This window comes from Cervus elaphus, chromosome 15 (genome assembly GCF_910594005.1).
Source record: "Cervus elaphus chromosome 15, mCerEla1.1, whole genome shotgun sequence".
Classification (NCBI taxonomy): domain Eukaryota; kingdom Metazoa; phylum Chordata; class Mammalia; order Artiodactyla; family Cervidae; genus Cervus; species Cervus elaphus.
Window position 1 is genome coordinate 77152892 of NC_057829.1, and position 21482 is coordinate 77174373.

Sequence of the window (21482 nt, forward strand, 5' to 3'; positions counted from 1 at the left end):
TGAAGGATGAAGGGGCGGGTGAACTCTTTCTTGGCTCTTCTGGTGTGTGTGCATGCGTGATGCTCTATCATTCTAAGGCCCCGGGAAGAGGGGGTCGCCATCTGAGCCCGGAGGTGGGCAAGCCTCCAGCGGTCGCCCCCCCACTCTCCGGCCAGGCCTGCCCTGTCCCTCTCCTGTCCTGGGAGCAGCGAGAAGCTATGACTCTTGGAGGCAAAAGCGCAGTAACCCACAGCAGGAGCAGGCCCTCCTGGCCACCCTCCCTATCCTAAGGTCACAGAAACAGCCCTCCTGGAGAATCCACTCTTATCCTCCATAGACTGTTCTCTCTCCCCAGAGAATGCCTCCCAGCATGAACCCAGCCCCTCCTGCTCATCTCCACCTGATACCCTTCCTTTCTGGCAATGAGCCACCCTTACGGTTTTATTCTCTTTAAAAGAATCCCCCAGTTCACCACATCTCTCACCACATCTCACCCAATCCTGTACCCACTCCACGTGCCTCAGTTTCTGCCCCCACCACCTTGCCAGAGGTGCTCTGTTCTCTGGACCTCACTGCCCTCTTCAAGGCCAACAGAAACTAGGTGCAGAAAAAAATATCAAACCTCAAAATGCAAGACATGGAGAAAAGAGAACCTCAGGATTCAGGTCCAGCAACCCCTGGCTCAGCTCAGGAATCCTGCTTATCATAATCCTGCTTATCATAGCCCTGCTCCAGCCTCTGCTTCAACTCCCCCATGGACGGGGAGCTCACTACCCCCTGGTTGCTGGACAATTGCTTCCATTACTGAGCAGCTCTAACAGAAAGTCACATCTACTTCCCTATGACTTCCATAGACATGTTCTATCCCCTCAAGTCAGAGTGAATGGAACCTCTCTTTCATCTCCACATTACCCACCAGGAAAGAGACAGCCCATGGGTCCCCCGTCTTCCCTTCTCCAGAAGCCTCTGGTACACCCTGCATAGCTAGGTTCCTGCATACTAAGAAAACAGAACCACCTCTGAACTAGAAATATAGGAAAATGGAATGAGGCCATGGCCACAGTTATTCTAGCTACAATGCCAATAAAAATGTGCTTTATTTTGCTTTAATATTTCTAAAAATAACACTTTGACTGCTTTAATATCAGTTTTCTTTACAAGCAGTGTGATACTACTCCCCTTCCTGACAATAAAAAAGTCACAGAATTCACAATTTTACACCTATTAAATAAGCAGACTGAAAATAGTGATGCTACCTGGTAGGGGACCCTGACCTCATGTATGGCTGGTGGCGACCTAAATTAACACCAGCCTCTCAGGAAACAACCCATCAGCCTGTTTTTTCAAGAGCCATAAAAACATCCATCCCCTCTGACCCAATAATCCCAGTCTTGGGAGTTTATCCGAGGAAACTAGTTTTTCAAAAAGGAAGGAAGGCGGGCAGGGGGTAGGTTACATGCATTAAGATATTCATGCAAGTACTTCTGAACAGTCAGCAGAAGGAGGCTGGGGGAAAGCATGATTTCATCCAGGGTACCATGCAACCGTAATCAGTGAAAGCTCTTGCAAGCTAAGCTGCAACTTGAGAAAACTCCTTAAGATGGCCAAGTGAGAAAGCGCAGTTACAATCATCTAGGCAAAGACAACAGTACTGAAAGGCCACACGGAGAATTCAGTGATCTAATGGTGGGGTGATTCTATAAAAAAGAAATCCCCCTTGTCAGCACTGCATTAGCTGCACAATAAATGAAAGAAGAAAGATGCAGCCGTTGGGGTATCTCTCTCAGAGGGTCAGTGGGTGAGGCTACAGAGTATATAGTGTGAAGAAGCTAGCCAGACCCCACCCTCCTCCCTGCCCCCGGCTGTTTTGTGCTCCTGGGGTTGCCCCACCTGTTCCATGGAGAATTCTAATGTCTGCCCATTGGCCTCCAGGGGGGAATGGGATGATACGTGGAACGGCTCGGAGGAAATTTTAGGGCAAATGTATTGACCATTTTATTTATCCCTAAGAGCGATCATGGCACAACCATAAATGAAGGATATTGTTAAACAGACACTTGGCTGCCAGAGGTCGCAGGGTAAGCAGGAGGGAAAGGCAGGACGCTCAGATAATTTCAGCCCCCTTTTGGCTGCCCCTGCTGGGTACCGCAGCCACTGCGTCCTGTGGCGTGTCCTCGGGAACAGAGGGCGGCACGGCCCTGCCACGCTCTGCGTCCTCGAGCCATCCTTGCAGATGCCACAAGCAGGGGTCTGCGGAGGGGTGACACAGGGCATCTTCATGCAGGACCCGCGCAGGAGGACGGGAAGAGGGCGGCGGCCACCCTCGGGCATGCGCCCCGCCTCCGCGAGCAGCAGGCACGGGGGTCACCGGCATTCCCGCTCTGGGACGAGCAGTACCCAAGGTTATGGTGGCGTAAACGACTCCTTCAGGCACCTGCACCCATCTGGGGACTCCACAGGGCGGGTATCTGCCGGGATGGCCTGCGGCATTTCCGGAAGCACAGCAAGAGACAAGAGGAAGAGAGCGAAGATGAAGAGTGGGGCAGGTCCAGAGGCAGAGACACAAAGAGATGCAACGTGGCTGCCCGTCCATCAGAAGCCAGCGCGTTCCCGTCAGAGGTGTGGGCTTGTCGGGCGAGGCCCCAGCCTGGCCAAGGACATCGTTTCCTAGCTCCTTCCCATCCAGAGACGTGATTGCCTGTCACCAATGGAATGTAGAGAGAAGCCCTGGGTATCCTTCTGGCTGGTGCCTTAAGAAGCACACAGAGGTCCCCCACCCTCTTTGCAGAGGCTTCTGTGGCCTCAGAGGGTGGCCAAGCCGATGCTGGAAGGAGCCTGCTGACCAGTAATGCCCACGCCGAACTGTCCAAGAATGAGAATCAGATTTGCACTGGGCGACTATAAACTGCCAGCGGCGTGCTGTTCGTTACAGCAGCTGCCATTACCCCAGCAGGAGGCACTGTCCGTGCAGCAGCTATGCTCATGGCAGGGCACTTACTAAACCTGGGTTCAGAGAGGGGCACCTGACCCAGGGGAGCCGCGAGGGCACAGTGCTGACAAAGCAGGCCAAGAAGCCGCCCCCTGGTCTTCTGCAGGAAGTCAGCAAAATTGCTGATGCCAAAGAACTAGAGCAAGGGGCTGGAGTCCAGCGGTCGCTTCTCTTGTTGTGATCAGGTGTCCCACGGGTCAAACAGGTGTGGTGGACAATAGGCTGGAACCGAGGACAGCCCAGCTTTTAATGCAGGGGAAGGTCCCCCAGGTCATCCTCAGTCCTTGTGCTGGCAGGAGAGAAAAGGCAATTGGGCATCTTCCCACCGCCCCTACTTGCTGACCTTGAGATGACCCCCCTCTCCTCCTAGTCCCGGATAAAACCAATATGAATTTCCAGTTGAGAGACAAACACCGAGATCCTTCTGACCACTTGTTTGTGTCGAGATGAAGTGTCTGCTCCACAGACAGGCCCCCGGGAGTGTCTGGGAGGCAGGCCCCGGCTGGCAGGGGCCACACCCCAGAGAGACCAGCTTCAGAGGCATGGAGGTGCTCACCGGGGTGAGTCAGGGCCCCCACCTTCCAGACACACCCAGACAGCCCTGCCGCGCCCACAGCTCCGGCCTGAAATCACAGTCCAGAGGTGACTTGGCAACACCTCACAAGTTAAGTGACGTCTGCCCACAGAGCCAGCCTCTTAGAATAAAATTCCTTGCGTCCAGAGAGGCCCTCGCCTCCCACACAGTTCCTGGGACTGCAGACAGTAGGTGAGGCATGAAAAAAGAAGACAAAGATCCCATGTGCTCCAGGGGACTGGTCCCATCTCATCCCCGACACCAACAAGGCCCCCCCTTAGGCCAAGTTCATTCCCCCCACCAGGGACGTTGACTTCCCATATCTGCAAATTGCCTTATGCTTTCAAAGACCTTTCATTTACAAAAAAATGAAAGAGAAGGAGGTAATAAAGGGAGAGAGTGAGGGGACCAGAATCTAGCTACCCCAGAGAGCAGGGTCACAACCATCTCTCCCAGCACCTTCAAGGTGTTCCTGCATTATAGAACCCCCACAACAAAAGCATTTCTGATCCAGCCTCATCAGGCTGAGAATCACTGGCTAAGGACCAGAGCACTCCAGCGTGAGCCCTGCCCCCAGAGCAAAGATGGTCTTTTTAATATTTATATTAGGTCTACCACAAAGTAACCCTCTAAAGGCTAGAGAAAAGTCTATTCAGAGAAAAGCTAAGGTCTTTACCAGGGTCTACAGCTGCCTTCTGTGTCCGCATCCCCTATCCATCTCACCCAACCCTACCTGCTCTCGCCACGCTGGCCTCCAAACATGCTAAGGGCCCTCCCACCTCAGGGCCTTTGCATGTGCTGTACACTGTTCTTCCTGCAGGTACCAACCCCACCCACTTGCCACTCTGCTCAGAGAGGCCCTCCCTAAGTGAGAATAACATCCCTATCCTGCTTCAACTCAGCCCTTGCCACTTTCAGTCCTGACAAGTTATCACCACCTGACATATCCTACGTCTATATGTTGCCTGTCTTCTCTCCCCGAATCTAAGTGCTGTGACTGCTGAGTCGTGCTGAGTTCCCACTCCTAGAAGCATTCACAGTGGGAGCCCAGGGACTATCAGTCCGGTGAAAGAACCTTGAAAGTGGGCTCTGCCTCAGCCTGACCACATTTCCATGGCTTCCGGGAACTTGTGCCACTCGGCCAATGCACCTCTCCTCTGTCACATTTCTGTGCTGAATCTGCAACATCCAGGCAGGACCACAGAAAGCATCAGACGCAGTAAACCACTGGGGACCAACCTAAGCCCCGCCCTGCAGGCGGGCTGGGTCTGCTGTAGGTCTCAGCTCCCCATCAGACCACTGCTCAAATGCTCTGTGGCCAGCTCTTGACTTGAGCCACACTCTCTGGCAGGAGCATCCCAGGCCCCACTGTGTTTCCAGCCAGGCTGAGCGTGCTGGTCACCAGGAGGGGAGCTGGCGCCAGCATCTGTGCAGGAAGTGGTCAGCCCCCTCCCAGCCCTGTCCCCAGGATGTACCATTGAGGGATGTGTCATATGGCTCAGCCTCTTCATAGTAACCCTCTGGAGACTCGATCTTCGGGACAGAGAGCTGTTTACTTTCTGGAATCTGTGGCATGAACAAATAAAACAAATATTTTCAGATACGATACACTGGGAACAACTTGGAATCATCCCTTTGGGTGGAAGGAGGGGAATCAGGAGAAAAAAATGCCCAGCTTGAACATCAACCAAGTTGGGAGGGAAAAGAGAGATTACAGCGACCCCCGTCAGCCACCCTGTCCACAGTGTTTGGTTTGCATCAGCCAAAGGGCTATGGGCATGTCAGGTAACCTCACCAAACCTCAGCATTCTCCCCTGGAAAATGAGGCTCTGATGCCCACCACACACACAGTACACACAGTGTAATACACTTGCAGGTCCAGATGGCATCAGGCTGTCATGGTAGCTATGATGGCTTCTACATAGAATATACTTTCTACAAAGACCAGAGCTCATCAGGGGCACGCAGAGGAAGAACATTAGGCTTCTAACCCCCAAACGTCTCCCATAATGATTCAATCATTGGCTCAGCAGATATTGGATGGCTCCCGCAGACTAGCTGAGAGGCGCAAGCAGATGGTTGGGAGTCAGTTTAGATAAACACTTAACTGGACAATGAATGCTCACAGCTCCTGGTAGTGACTGAAAGTCACTCAGTCATGTCTGACTCTTTGTGACCCATGGGTGATACAGTCCACAGGATCTCCAAGCCAGAATACTGGAGTGGGTAGCCTTCCCCTTCTCCAGAGGATCGTCCCAACTCAGGGATCAATCCCAGGTCTCCTGCGTTGCAGGCAGATTCTTTACCAACTAAGCTATCAGGGAAGCCCATGGCTCCTGATAGACAAGGTCAAATCTCCGTGGGAGCCTGGAGGGTGTGAGGAACATTTAGGACCTAGGAAGGATGCTCAGAGGTCAAGACAACCCTGAAATTCTTATATGACATGAGGGTGAATGAGCATAATTTGAGTAGGATTTAAAAAAACATATGCAATTGTGGAGATGCACAGAGCCTGAAATTGTTCTCTACCCCTCCATTATTCCATCTGTAAGATGGGCACCAGACTATGAGGGTAAGATCATAAGCAATAGCCGGGGAGAAAAAGACAGGCAAGATTTCTCTGGTGGTCCAGTGGTTAAGAATCCACCTGCCAATGCAGGGAACATAGGTTTGATGCCGCAGAGCAACTAAGCCATGCATCACAACATGAGCCCATGCTCTGCAATAAGAGAAGCCACCGCAGCTAGAGAGTAGCCTCCACTCGCCACAGCTAGAGAAAGCCTGCCTGCAGCAATGAAAGCCCAGCACAGCCAAAAATAACAAAAAATTAATTAAAAAAAAAAGAAGTAGATTGTGGTGTGAATATTAGTACACACAGCTCATCAGCGGGTAAGCATCCATCCACATGGGTCTCCAATGTCTGTCTGAATCACAAAGTCCCTACAGAGGGCCGAGGGAACCTTCATGAGTTGAGAACAGACATGGCAAAAGCTGGAGTGCATCCCCACTCCTGGTTGTCAGAGGTCCTCGCGCTGGGCGTTCCACATGGGGAACCCGTGGGCTGTTGGGGATTTGCTGCCCTACCCAGAAGAGGGCCAAGCAGGTAGGGTATGGGGAAATCTAGAAATCTTTGCCTTGGAAAATGAGCTTCTTTGGGGGACCTATGACAGAGAGCTTCCCCAGTCCTGGCCCTGGCAATGGTGGGAGAACAGTCAGCCTGGCCTCGAGTCCCTGTGGGACAGTACTCAGCAGGGGCCGCAAGGGCAGCTGATCCCAGCTTCCCTAGGGGTAGAGTGATGCTCCTGAGGTTGCTGCCCCCAAACCAGGCTCCCAGAGCCAAGTCTTCTGTGGTTTGGCTAATGGATCTATCTATATGGCCTCTAGAGTGAAACTAAGCGGGTTTGAATCCAGGCTTTAGGAGTCCACAGCCTTAACCACGGATGTGTGACAGCCTTTCTATGCCTCACTTACCCTCTCCATAAAACAAGAGCGTGTCCTGAGGATTCAAGGAGACAAGTGTGAGTGAGTTTCCATAGGGCTGGTGTGCTAAGGTCACTTCAGTCATTTCTGACTCTTTGTGACCCCATGGACTGTAGCCTGCCAGGCTCCTCTGTCCATGGGATTTTCCAGGCAAGAATACTAGAGTCGGTTGCCATCTGCTTCTCCAGGGGATCTTCCCGACCCAGGGATCGAACCTGGGTCTCCCTTGTTGCAGGCAACTTCTTTACCATTTGAGCCACCAAGGAAGCCACATCAAATACGAGGAGGCTCTTGCCATCAATGTCTGGGGCCTCCCAGCCCCAGACAGGAGTGCTGTCCGACAAGCTGAGACACATCCGCATGAAGAGGACCGGCAGAGGCCAGGTCACCACCTGGCTCCCACACCACATCCTTCTGATGCCATCTGGCCCGACACCAAGAGAGCTGACATAAATCCCAGGGGCAGGCTCTGAACAGCTTTCAGCCCAGCAGGTGTACCACACAGCATGCAGGAAGGAGCAGAAAAATCTGCTCATTTCCTAAGAAGCCCAGCTGCGTTCTGGGCTGGCAGGTGCGGCTGTGGGGCAAGGGGGGCGGGCTCCTCCCTGGGGCGGGGGTCGCGCACACAGTGGACACAGGTGGTAGCTGCTCGTGGCTGACCCTTCACCTTTGCTGCCCCAGGCATTCCCGGCCCCTTGGTCAGCCAGAGGAAGGGCTGACTGTGAAAGCCAGCTGTGGTTCTCTGAGAGCCGACAGCCTGGGGTCAGGAGGGAAAAGCGTTTCCCTTCCCCTGGGCCCCAGCAAGGTCTCCGCAGATGGGTGCTGGGACTCAGGCTCCCTGAGGAGGCCAGGCCTCCAGCTCCATCCTCCAAGAAGCCCTTCTCCCCTTGAGGGGGTGTGGGGACCCTTCTCGTGGTGAGAAGGTGGGTCCCATCTGGAGAGAAGCTCTGAGCACCCAAGATCTGGCTCTGGTCTGGAGTCCCACGATTAAAACAGGACAGAAGTGGGGGGCAAGCCCTCCGGCAGGAACTCCTGATGGCTATTATCCCCACAGGGGCCTGCCCTCTTGTCCAGGAGTGGAGCACCAGGGGGTGTTTCTTGAGGGTCTCCCAAACCTCTCACTGTACAAAATCATCTGTAAGTGGATCAGTACAGACAGGCATATAGGGTGGAGGCAGGAGTCTGACCTTCAGACTCCTGGGTTTGAATCCTGACACTAGCTCATCTGAGCTGTGTGACTTTGGGCAACTGACTTGACCTCTCTGGGCCTCAGATCCTCTGCTGCAAAACGGGGAAGGTGGAAACAACCATCACATGGTATCTTTGTAAGGATTAAACAGTACTCAGCATTATTAAGTAACAAATACTAGTTTTCACTAACCTTCAGAATAAAATATAATAATGTCAATCAAAGGGGGAAAAGTTGCCGTGTGCATGTTTGGTGGAGGAAGACCAGGAGCTCTCTGAGAGGATACTGAGGAGGCGTTTGAGCATGACCTGGCTTATACTACACTCTCCCTCCTTAAAGAACAGGACAGTCTCTGTCCCCAGCGCTGCCAGGGCCAAAGATAAGCGTCCAGGTAAAGTTTAAGGATAAAACAATTCCAACAATTCAGAAGAGAGTCACATAATTACACAGACCCAACAGTCTATTATCAGAGGTCAAAGGAGCAAGAGATCCTAAATGCCAGGAATTAAGAATAAAGGAAAATTCTTTTAATTATCATCATGATGACGTAGATGGTGCACATTCAATGAGGATGCCGAGGAGATGTGACTTGGGAACCTGAAATAATGTTCTCACAGTTCACAGGAAGGGCCGGGGAAGAAAGCCACCCCACTCAGGGGGATGTGCCAGAGGTTGGCAAACTTTTCCTATAAAGAGCGAAAAAGGGATTTGCAGGCCACTGGGGCTATGCAACCCTGCTATTGGTGCGCAGTGAAGTGAAGTGAAAGTCGCTCAGTCGTGTCCGACTCTTTGCGGCTCCATGGACTGTAGCCGGCCGGGCTCCTCTGTCCATGGAATTCTCCAGGCAAGAATACTGGAGTGGGTTGCCACTTCCTTCTCCAGGGGATCTTCCCAACCCAGGGATCGAACATGGGATTTCCCAGGCAAGGATACTGGAGTGGGCTGCCATTTCCTTCTCCATTGTAGTGCAGAGGAAACCATAAATAATACACAGATGAATAAGCTTGGCTGAATTCCGACAAAATGTTATTTACCAAAGCAGGTGGTGCAGGATTTGGTCACAGGCTTGGCTTCCCACATGGCTCAGTGGGTAAAGAATCTGCCTGCAACACAGAAGGCCTGGGTTCGATCCCTGAGTCAGGAAGATTCCTGGAGAGAGGAAAGGCAACCCACTCCAGTATTCTTGCCTGGAGAATCCCATGGACAGAGGAGCCTGGCGGGCTACCGTCCATGGGGTCACAAAGAGTCAGACACAACTGAGTGACCAAGCACGCACGTATTTCACCAATTCTGATTTAGATGAGACACAGAGGGGCGGCCCCAGGTGACCTGAGGCGTTCTTGCAGTTCTGAACAACCCACCCCAGGGTGCACTGTGGCAGGTTCGGGGTGGGGGCGAGGGATGCAGTCCTGGCTCCCCAGACAGACAATGGTGATGCCGTCGGTGGCGTCAGCTGCTCCCCTCACAGAAGCCCAGCACCGACGCGTGTGCAGGCCTCAGAGGGGAGGGGTGGAGACGGCCGCGCTGGCCAGGAGCGGAACGGTGCCAGCAAACATCTGTTTCTTCTACAGCAACCACAGCACCTGGCCGGGCTGACCGCGGCCTGGATGTGCCAAGGCCGCCTGAGTCACTGGCCACACCCAGACCCCTGGCTGCCCCCTCCGGTACTGGACGGGCTGAGCCTGGGGCAGAGGCCATGCTCCTGGCCAGCCCTGGGCATTGAGGACCCCAGGCAGATACCCAGCTTCTGCCACAGCCACTGGCGAGCCCAGGGACTGGTTGTCCAGGCAGGCAAACCATGGCGGTGCCCTGAAGCTCCAGGGTTGGGGCAGGAAGAGACACAGCTCTCTCTGGCTGAGGAAGAGTGATTCCAGGGTCACCCAGGCTCTGGCGGCCACGCTCCCTCCTTCCTCCCAAACTACTTGCTGCTCTGTTTCTCCTCTTCCTTGTGAGAGCCAGAAGACACAGCTGTTCCCCGCTCCGCCCTGACGGCACTCCCCTGGGGGCCCTGGATGAAGTCTTCAGCCGGACTGGATCAGAGCGGAGGCCGGAGGGGAGCAGGCAGGTGCATGCGGGCGGGGTGGGGACCCTGGGTTCTGCCCCCTCCTCCCTCACTCCACACCTGGAAGGCTCCTGGGGTGGAGGTGGGTGATGGAGACAGGACTAGGAGGGACCCAGGAAAGGTCCTCCTTGGCGGAGAAATTCCACAAGGTGGGGAGCCTGTCAAGGTTACTGGCTCTGCTGGAAGTCACCCCAGGGCCTGGACTGTGTCCACAGGAACTGTCACCGTGTGTCTGAAAGGTCACTCCAGGACTGTGGGACTCTCAGGTGGTGGGATCTTCCCCGCTCCAGCACCAGGCTCCTCTTGAGCCTCTCCTGGCCCCGACGGCCGGCGGACACAGCTGACGCCGGCAGACCGCACTCCAGGGGCCGGCCTCTGCCCTGGCCTTGCTTGATGGCCCTGCATCTCCCACCCCCAAGCCCTTGGGGCCTCTGTGCCCAGGTCACAGGAGGCTGGCAAGCGAGTAGGACAAGCCAGCCAGAGTCCCGGGCCGTGGGACTCTGTGACCTGATCAGTGTATAGCCACACCCCAGCCCCAGACCCCGAGTACCAGGTCCAGCGCCATGTTCCTCAAACACAGGCTTGCAGAGGGAGTCAGTGCCTGGGAGGCTCCGCCCCATGCACGCCCCTGACGCCTGGTATGGGTCCATAGGCATCTGCCCTATGTGGGGCCAGCAGCGGCGCCTCCACCGTACAGAGGCCAAAGGCACCCTGGTCAGAATTAGCCATGAACTCAGGCTAGGAAAGTTCCAGTGCTGGCTCGGAGCAGACACCTCCCCTCCCCACATCCAGCGAGCAGAGCTCAGTGAGTAAGTGAAAGTCGCTCAGTCGTGTCCGATTTTTTGCGACCCCATGGACTATACAGTCTGTGGAATTCTCCAGACCAGACTACTGGAGTGGGTAGCCTTTCCCTTCTCCAGGGGATCTTTCCAACCCAGGGATTGAACCCAGGTCTCCCACATTGCAGGAGGATTCTTTACCAACTGAGCCACAAGGGAAGCCCAAGAATACTGGAGTGGGTAGCCTATCCCCTTTCCAGTGGATCTTCCCGACCCAGGAATTGAACCAGGGTCTCCTGCATTGCAGGTGGATTCTTTACCAACTGGGCTATCAGGGAAGCCTACAGAGCTTAGGGTGCACCCGAAAACCACAGCACCTCCCACCTGCTTAAAACCAGCAGCAACTGGATGGAAGCTGAGAGGCCAGGCTCCGTTCCCAAGTCCTGGGGTCGAAACAAGGGGGGACTGCAGCTGGAAGGGACATAACTTGCACCTCTACTTGACTGGGAAGACGAGCTAAGGTCCGGGAGGCTGCAGAGTGGCCCAGAAACCAAGAACCTGCTTGCAGTCCTGGTCCTGCTACCTCCTTGTTCTCAGTCTCAGAGTCTCTGTTTCTCGGCAGGTGATGGGAGGACCACGTTTGGCTGGGCCGGGCGGGCAGGGGCTCACAGCACAGCACTCACTCACATCATCGGCATACGCCCAGGACCGAGGCTCAGTCCATCAGGTCTCCCTCGGCCTGGGAGGAAGGGTCCCCACCAGCTGTCACCCAGATGTGGGATGCAGCCCAGGCACTCCTGACCTGCCCTACCAGCTGGGAGGGCGGCAGGGAGAACCACGCTACCTCCAGGAAGGCATGAAAGAAGAGGGCGTCCAGTCTGGCGTCAGGACCCCCTCAGTGGTGACCTGAGCCCACAGACCCGGCGATGGATGGCTTGGTGTGAGCTCAGTCACCGTGGAGTCCCATGTTCTGAGAAATCCTTCCCAGCTCACACCTTTCCCAGGAAGCTGCCCCAACCAGATCCTGGAGCGGAAAGAACTCGGGTTCATCTCCTGCCTCTTCAAGGCTGCGACACTGGGACATTATAAACCTCCTGACTCCTAGTTCCTCTCCCAGAAAGTGTAAATACTACCACTCACCTCGCTGAACACCAGCGTGGTCTGCCAGGCCAAAGAATAGAGATCTTAGTTGAGAGATGCTCACATGCCCTTCATTTAAACAACAAGAAACCAAGGGCCTTAAATAACTTGCTTAAGGTCACGGAGCTTAGTACTGGCAGAGCTAGAGCTGGGATTGGAGCCCAGGTCTGGAGGAGTCCGAAATTCCACGCATCCATCCATCCATGAACAAATACACGTGTGGCCTACTGTGTGCAGACACAGGACATGAAGCAGTGGATGAGACATGGCCCCAGCCTCGGGGAGCTTACATCTGCTCTGGGAGGCAAATAATAAACATGGAGCGGCTAACTAGGTGGTAAGGCAGACAGTAATGGGGGCAGGCACCAAGGTGGGATGTCTCACCTGCGGGCAGGCCAGGGGGAGTCTGTCTAAGACTGTCTGAGACTAAGGAGGGGCAACCTTTGAAGAGTCAGGGCCCAAGAAGTGCAAAGACCCTGCGGCAGGACTGACCACAGGGCACAACCCAGGAAGAGAGGGGAGGCCAGTGATGAGCAGATGCAGTGAGGCTGGAGACGCAGCTGGGCCAGACAGGGTGAGCCCTAGGGCCGTGTGAAGGAGTGTGGATGTTTTGTCCTAAGTTCAGTGGGAGCTCTTGGTGGGTTTCAAGCAGGAAGTGGTGTGATGTGATTTACGTTTCCAAAAGATCACTGTGGCCGGAGCTGGTGACCACAGCGTGGCCCCGCTCAGGGGGTGCTGGAAAAGAATCTGACAGGTCACCTCGGACACACGGTGACCCTCATCTCCCACTGCCATTCATCTCTGCACTGAGCAAATGAGATCACCTGCAGGCTGACTTGTCTCTGTCTCTCCTGGTGCCTTACCCCAGGCCCCATACACAGTCGTTTTTCAGTCGCTAAGTCATGTCTGACTCTCTGCGACCCCATGGACTGCAGCACGCCTGGCTACCCTGTTCTTCACCATTTCCCGGAGCTTGCTCAGACTCATGTCCATTGAGTTGGTGATGCCATCCAACCATCTCATCCTCTGTCATCCCCTTCTCCTCCTGCCCCCCATATAATGGATGCTCCAAAAATGCCAGATGCTTGGTGGACTGCTATCTGGAGGACCCACTGGACATTCACAGCGTCACATCAGGGAAATTAGGGGTCCCAGACCCACACTTACCATCTTGGGGGGCGGGAGGTCTGGGAGACTCTTCTGAGGGGCCGAGGAGGGCTGGGGGGGCTCACCGTTGGTCAGCGGGTTCTGCTCCTCGGGCGCTGTGGGCAGCAAGCAGGAGAGGGTTTCTGTGAGGGGCACCCAGCCTCCCAGCAGAGTCTCATTACCCAGGAATGTCTGGTCACATGAGCCCCGAGTTCTATTTGAGCAGGTGTTAATTACCCAGGCAGGCAGTCCCTGGAGCCAGTGCTGTTTTTCCTCCAAGAATAGGGTAGACTGGCCCCGGGCAGATTCCTCAGAAGAAACTAGTTTGAGGTTTCTGGCAGGTTCCGCACCCTCTCCTCCACCTGCCCCGTGTCCAAAATGATCTGGCCACAGAGCTCCGGCACCGGAGGGCTGCCTGTGGGCACTATATTGAGCGGCTCTCAGCACCGAGCCTGTGATTACGTCTGTCCGCCCCCCAGTTTCCCCGGCAGGCAGGCTGACAACCTTAGGCACATGCGCTGCTTTCATGCAGGGGACCTCTGCTGAGTCCACGCTTGGCAGTGGGGCAGGAGGTGGAAGCCACATGGGTAACTGGACCACCAACCGTCTGTGCGCTTTTAGGACAAAAGACGCCAAAGGCTCTTCTGAGCCCATTTCAGCCGGGACAGACAGGCCCAGGCAGATTTGACCCTGGGGCTTTTCAGGCTGAGGTCTTGAAGCCAAGGCTTTACCAGACTGAATGCTTTGGGGTGCTGTGTTCCCACCTCTTGCTGAGCCTCTGCATTTGAGTTAGGGCTTGAGAGTTGGGAGATGGGGCCTCTAATCCCCTGGGCTCTGCAACTAGGCAGCTGTGCAAACGTCGGACCTCCCTGGGATCCTGCTGGACCCAGTCCTGGGGATTTTCATAGAAAAGCAGAGAGCAGAACAGAGCAGGGGAGTAAGACACCACGGAAGACGATATGTCCTTCCAATGGAAGATAAAATGTTCTGCCAAGAGATCACCTTTGAACAAAACCTTCAAATATTAAGGCAACTGCTGACAGCACCATTTCCTCCCCATCACTCCTATCTCCCCCCCAACACACACACTCATAAAACCCAGACTTTATCAAAAGTCATAAAGCCGGGGCCGTGGGATCAGCACCATACACAGCTGCTTTCTTAGAACATCTGAATTATAACTTCCTATTTCTGGGGTGATGCTGGGAAACGCTGAGAGATCTTAGGGACAGATGCCTTATCCAAGAAGGGGACATGAGACCTTTAAGAGGCAAGGAGGTGGCCTGGTTGGTGAAACTTCCCCAAAATACATCAACCCAGAATACCATCAACTAAAATAGGACTTCCCAAAATAACCCCACCAGGCCTGTCTGTGGTGCTGGCTGGGAGGAAGGAGGGGTGGTGTGGGACCAAAGCTTAAACCTGCCCCGTTCCTGAGAGCCAGCCAGTCCATGGCAGTAATCCCATACCTTTGTCTTGGGACTCGGCATTCTGTTGCTTGTGGACGGTCACTTTGTTCATATAAATGTATTCCTCATCAGAACCTGCAGGAGGGGGATGGAAGACAGAGGCTCCAGGTGACTTCATGAAGGAAAAGGGCTTCTAGAGAGAAACAACCCCCCCCCGACTCCCACCCCCACCCTCGAGACACTGTCATCAGCCTGGATTCCAGTAAAAGCATACAACATTTTCAGTTGATTGGAAGAGTCCATTATAGAAAGAGTTGACAGATTTCCAGAAAAAGAAATGCCTAGTTTGCTGACTCAAGTTTTCTGTCCTGGGAAAAGGGGAAAGGACAGAAAGGTGCAGAAGGGTAGCTTTGGGAATAGAAGTCTTACGTGGAAAAGCACCCGGAGCTTAAGGATCTGCCTCATATTCCACCAAGCAGAGATTTCTCTGGTTTTTCCTAGCCTTTCATTAAATTGTGAAACATTTCCTATCAGTCATTCTCAACCTAGTCTGAATTACACACATGGGCTGATCAGAGCAATGTCTATATAAGATGGGTCACATTGAGGATCTGGAAGTTTAGCTTCCAGGCCTCCAGGTGGAGTGCTGCTGTGGGGGCCTGCACTCTCTTTTTGGGGGGGTTAGTGTGCTGGGATGCGGGCCGGCAGCACCCGCAGCTGCCTGCTCTACCTTCAGCAGCACAGCCCTTCCCTTCCTTTAAAAACATTTCTGCACAAGTTGTCACCTTCCCCCTGCACATCTGGGCAGAGAAAGGCTTGTCTTCTAATACAGTTCCCAATGCCCCAAGGACCCTTTCTTCAGAAGCCTGCAGAGGAGGCTCATCCCAGTGTTTTTCCTCTTAGCAATCCTCCTGCATTTCTTTGCAGTTCTTAATTTGCATTTCCTAGAAACTTGTGGCTGATAAATTCCAGTGGCTGGAGACGGTGCTACTGAGCCAAGGAGCCCAATCCACACCCCTGGCAAAGGAGACGGTTCAGCCAGTTCCCCACCACAGACCACTCGGACTCCAGCCAACAGGCCTGCCTCCACAGAGTCCTGGAGAACCCAGAGAAACTGGAGGAGGACACGGCTGGATGGAGCTTCCTCCATCGGCTGTGGGACCGCCACCCTGGTGCCCAGCCCTGCCAGGGCCAGTCAGCAATGTCATCCCTATACCAAGAGCTGCAGCAGCTAATGGGACGGAACTACGAGGTCTAAATGCAGTTATCCACAGCTTGCATACTTCCACTAAAGGGCTGCATCTGTACCTTCTCCAGAACCTGGCATAGGGAAAAGCACTCTGCAGGGGGAGGCAGGAGATAGGGTGGGGGATGAGGGCGGTCCTCAGCCAAACTCTGCCATCAATAGTAATTCTGAGCAAAACACCAACCTGTGTGCCTTGGTTTTCTTGTCCGAGTAGTATGGAAAACAATCGTGATGAAATACTGCCTATTTCTGGGGCTTCCCAGGTGACTCAGTGGTAAAGAATCTGCCTGCCAATGCAGGAGATTTGGGTTTGATCCCTGGGTTGGAAAGACCCCCTGTAAAAGGAATGGCAACCCACTCCAGTATTCTTGCCTGGGTAATCCTATGTTCAGAGGAGTCTACAGTCCATGGGGTCGCAGAGAGCCGGACACGACTAAGCACACATACATACATACATACATACACATTTCCTATTTCTACCTAACTGAAGTTCTCAAGAGTACAAAACTCAAATATTAGGCAATCTGAAAGAGTAAGGTAACCTTATAACTAAGATTTTAAATGACAGCTTAGGATGTCCCTGGTGGTCCAGTGGTTAAGAATCCACCTGCCAATGCAGGGCACCCAGTTTGATTACTGGTCCACCAACAGCTCATATGCCACAGGGCAACTAAGCCCATGGACCCCAACTACTTTAGTCTGTGTGCCTAGAGCCTATGCTCCACAATAAGAAGCCACTGCAGTGAGAAGCCCATACACCACAACTAGAGAGCAGCCCCTGCTCATCACTAGAGAAAGCCCGCATGTAGCAACAAAGACTTAGCACAAAGAAAGGAAAAAAAGACCATCTAAATTATGGCAAATAACTCAGAGGCTCAATAATAGGAAAACGGTGAAAAATTCATAGTACATCAACATGGGTAATAGCTGGTCACCTTTAAAAATAAATGGATTACTGGAGACTGTGTAAATGGGCCGCACATTGTAGAAGTGATTTTAGAGGATTTATTTAAGTGTTCCTGGTCTTTAACCCAGCATTTTCCTTGTCAGAAATCAATATTTTGAACTGAAAAATATTCAAGTATTTTAAAGATAAACTCCAGTATGAAAACAAATTTTATTTGAGGGTGTTCATTGCCATGTTATATAAGAATTTTTTTTTTTTAAAGAACAAAACTTACATGCTCACTAACAAGGAGCTAGTTGAACTAATTGAATACTTCTCATCCATCAGCGGACACTAACCACCTCTGAAAAATAACAAAGCAGCTCTGTCTGCTGTTTATAAAGATAACCAAAAATTAAAGGATCATGTTTCAAAAAAGAAAAAAAGAAAAGAAAAAGTACACAAACTGTCAACCCAGGGCAATGTGCAAAGGCAGCAATACTAAACATAAAAATAACACAGAGCAGAGTGTAGAGGCAAACCACAAAATACACGAAAATATTCTGATGACACCAAAAAGGTCACACAAGGAATCAAAGCAATGTAAATAGGGTTTAATGTTCATTTCACATTCATTTCTCTTTTCAAATTGTTGACTAAGTCCACACTCCTTTCCAAAAAAAGGCAAAATATTGTTGATTATTGCTTTAACTGTGAGATTTTGAGCAGGTGATTCCTCCCCAAGATGGCCATTTGTAAACTGCAGATTAAACTGGCTCTGGTCCATGTCACAAGGCTGCGTGTCCCTCCTTGGACACTGCAGGCTCTGCTTGACTAAGTATTGATCTCAGTGTTGCTAATCTCCCAGAATCCAGTAAGTAAGTAACACACTCCCAGGACCGTCTGCAATCCTGTGAACTTGGCCCTGGAAAGGGGAGGCTGATGAGCTGTTCCAGGTCCGGGAGGCAGTCTTGGGGTTAGGGAATTTCTATCATTCTCTCATTTACTTTCAGAAGTGCACTGAGCCCCAGCACTGTACGAGGTGCTGAGGACCCAGCAGAGAACAAAACAGACATTGTCTTTGGCTTCATGAACCCACCGGGGCAGGGGCAGGCTGGAGGGAGGGAGACCTGGATGGATAGTTGCACAGGTGTGTGGGGAGGGAGGACACTAGAGGTAGGGAGGAAAGGAGAGCTCACAGTGCTCTGACCAAGTGTGTGGATCCAGGGAAAACCACCTTTGTCTGAACAGGGTGGTGGTGGGGGGTAGGGAGAAGGGGCCCAGACCCTCTCCGTTACAGTTAGATAGACTAAATGTTCAAATCACGTCCCATCACAAGGGCAGCCCCTGAAATGTTCCCAGAGTCTCGAGCAGGGTATTGGGGAGCCCTCAGGCTTAGGACAGGAAAAGATATCGGGATCCCAATAAAGAGACCTCAATCCATGCCTTCATCTCACCACTGAGACAAAGGAAGAAGAGAGTAGAAAATTGAATACTATTTATCCATGAAAGATCAGAGAACAGACAACTCAATGCGAAAAGTACAGACAGAGACACACAGACACACTCATAGTATGCCCCGAAAGGTGTGGAAGTAAACAACAGCTCAGCCAGTGGAGATCACAGGTTATCTTGAAATGATCAGCCTGCCTCCACCTACAAGTCCAGGCAGGCTGAGTTCATTTTCCAGAAGACACACAGTGAGGCAGGTCTGGGGAGCTGAGAGGAAAAAAAAAGAATGCTTTCAGTTTAAGGGACTGTGCATTCTATCCTGTGGGGCACAGTAATTAACCAGGGGCAGACTGGACCGTGAAGAGGGGAGGGTAGCATCAGGGTTAGGTCGGCTGGCCCAGGCCTATGCTGGGCTCTGCCACACGTGGCCATGGAGACGCAGACTTAGAGACCAGACTTGTGGACACAGTGGAGGAAGGAGAGGGTGGGATGAATTGACAGAGCAGCATGGAAACTCATACACTCCCACAGGTGAAACAGATACCAAATGGGGATTTGCTCTATGACTCAGGGAGCTCAAACCAGTGCTCTGTGACAACCTAGAGGGGCGGGATGGGGTGGGAGGTGGGAGGGGGGTTCAAGAGGGAGGAGACGACGTGTATCTGTGGCTGATTCATGTTGATGGATGGAAGAAACCAACACAATCCTCCAAAGCAATTACCCTTCAATTAAAGACAAACAAATATTTTTTAAAAAGGGGGAAAAAAATGTCAGCTGCAATTGTAACCACTCTGCCATGTGAGAAGATGCTAAGAGAACCAGAAGGGGAAACTTATCAATAGTGGCTACTCACCCATGGGCATTGACTTGGGTGTTTGCATGCTAAGTCACTTCAGTTGTGTTCGACTCTTTGAGACCCTATGGACTGTAGCCCACCAGGCTCCTCTGCCCATGGGATTCTCCAGGCAAGAACACTGGAGTGGGTTGCCATGCCCTCCTCCAAGGGATCTTCTCAACCCAGGGATCGAAGCTGTGTCGCTTATGTCTCCTGCATTGCAGGCAGATTCTCTACCACTAGCACCACCTGAACAGAAGTGACAGTCGAAGGTCCCAGTATGGCTTTGCATGTTTATCTGTAGTCTGGGTGCACTCTGGGGGCGACTCACACTGGGGAGCCCCCTGACCTGCTGTCGGCAGCTCCTGCAGCCCATCATGCTACAGAGACCAAGGGTGGGGAGGGCCTGATTTTGTAAGAGCCGAACATACAAAGATTAAGGATGAAACAGAGGTCACCTACAGGAAGTCACACTAAACCAAAAAGGGACTCTTGCACCAGGGGCTCTGATGGAGTGGTGAGAACCAGGAACCAGGGGTCAGACGCCACCACGGGGGTGTTTTTCAATTCCCAACAGAGGTGTTCTTTATCATCAAACATTCTCAAGTTGGAGCACATCTAAATGGTCTGGGAGTGTGCTCTTTAAAGGGTTCCACCAGTGAGTCCCTCTGCGGAGTGACTCATTCCTCTCTAACTCACCTGCTTTGTAACATGCATTTCCCATCCATTCGTCCCACCTTTGATGTAATGCTGATCAGCACTCAAGGCAGGTCAGCAGACACTCACTACAAAGCCAGGAGGAGCCTGGGAACCAGGGGGTGGCCTGCAGAGCTCAAAGGCAATGAAGGGGCTCCAAGAAAATGCCTTTGATGAAAGGCTAAGGGAGCCAGATTATGCCGACAGAAGAGAAGGCTGCCAGGCATATAACAACATGCTTTGGCTTTTATAACTTCTCTGATATTCAGACAATAGGAACTAATTCCACAGGGAACAAAGGAAAGGAAAAGGGACTTTGAAATGTTGCCCAGGGGATGCAGGCTGGATGTCAGGGAGGAGTTCCTGACTGTGATGGTCAGAGCAGGTGCACCTCTCTCCCTGGCACGGATCTGAGCTGCTCCTACTGCGAGGCAGATGGATTTGATGCCCTCTTACGATCCTAAAATATCACTTTCAGTTCTCAAACATCCGATATAAAAATAAACTTGACTAAACTGTTATGACTTCACAAGAAGGCTCTTTAAAAAAAAAAAAATTGTGCTAGAAATGAAACCATATGTCTACAAGAAGACTTGTACAAGACTGTTCAAAGCAGTCTTATTATTCCTAACAGCCCATATCTGCGAATAAACCAAATGTCCATCAACAAATGAATTGGATAAACAGGTTGCAGTATATTCACGGAATGGAAAACCAATCAGGAATAAAAGGAACTACTGATGCAACCCATGGCATGGCACAATCTCCTGAGTGAAAGGGGCCCAACCCAAAGGACAAACCATCCAATTTCATTTATATGAAAATCCAGAAAGGGCATCACTAATCAATGGTGGAAGAAATCTGAACAATGGTTGCCTTGGGGTGGGTGGGGATGAATTCTTGCCCTTGAAAGACAGAAATGCTCCCGAGACAACAGAAATGTTCCATGTCTTGTTTTGGGTGCTGGGTGCACAAGTGTATGAGCTTCCCAGGTGACGCTAGTGGTAAATAACCCACCTGCCAATGCAGGAGATATGAGAGACTCAGGTTCAATCCTTGAGTCAGGAATATCCTCTGGAGGAGGGCATGGCAACCCACTCCAGTATTCTTGCCTGGAGAATTCCATGGACAGAGGAGCCTGGTGGGCTACAATCCATAGGGTTGCAAAGAGTCGGACACTACATTCTCAATTAAAACCACTGAAGAGAAAATTAAAGTGATAAGAATAAAGTAGTACTGCTTATAATATTCTTTACTACTCTTGTAGTCTGTAGATTGAATTTGCCCTCCTCTATTAAAAATTTTCATAGAGGACTTAGCATGCACAAACACATGAGTATATAGTTGTCAAAACTCACTGAACTGACTACTCAAGATCTGTGTACTTGACTGGATAAAGAATCTAGCTTGATTAAAAACATAGAAAAGATAATTAACTCAGGGTTCTTTGATTTGTTGTTGTTTAGTCACTAAGTCATATCTGACTCTTTGTGACCCCACGGACTGTAGCCTGCCAGACTCCTCTGTCCATGGGATTCTTCAGGCAAGAATATTGGAGTGGGTTGCCATTCCCTTCTCCAGGGGATCTTCCCAACCCAGGGATCAAACCCGCATCTCCTG

The 21482-nt window shown here is 52.1% G+C and overlaps 1 protein-coding gene across 4 annotated transcripts in view; it reads right to left on the bottom strand.

Moving 5' to 3' along the window:
- Positions 1-21482, bottom strand: part of AFAP1L2 (actin filament associated protein 1 like 2) — a 131065-nt gene that overhangs the window by 19807 nt on the left and 89776 nt on the right. For 3 of the 4 annotated variants that reach the window (XM_043925419.1, XM_043925417.1, XM_043925420.1), the window contains 4 exons: positions 14808-14882; positions 13360-13454; positions 5018-5108; positions 2377-2460 (listed from right to left, as the gene is read on the bottom strand). In XM_043925419.1, the coding sequence (XP_043781354.1) occupies positions 2377-2460; positions 5018-5108; positions 13360-13454; positions 14808-14859 (322 nt within the window). In that variant the 5' untranslated portion in view covers positions 14860-14882. The remainder of the gene's footprint in view (positions 1-2376; positions 2461-5017; positions 5109-13359; positions 13455-14807; positions 14883-21482) is intronic. The other variant, XM_043925421.1, reaches the window with a different exon arrangement.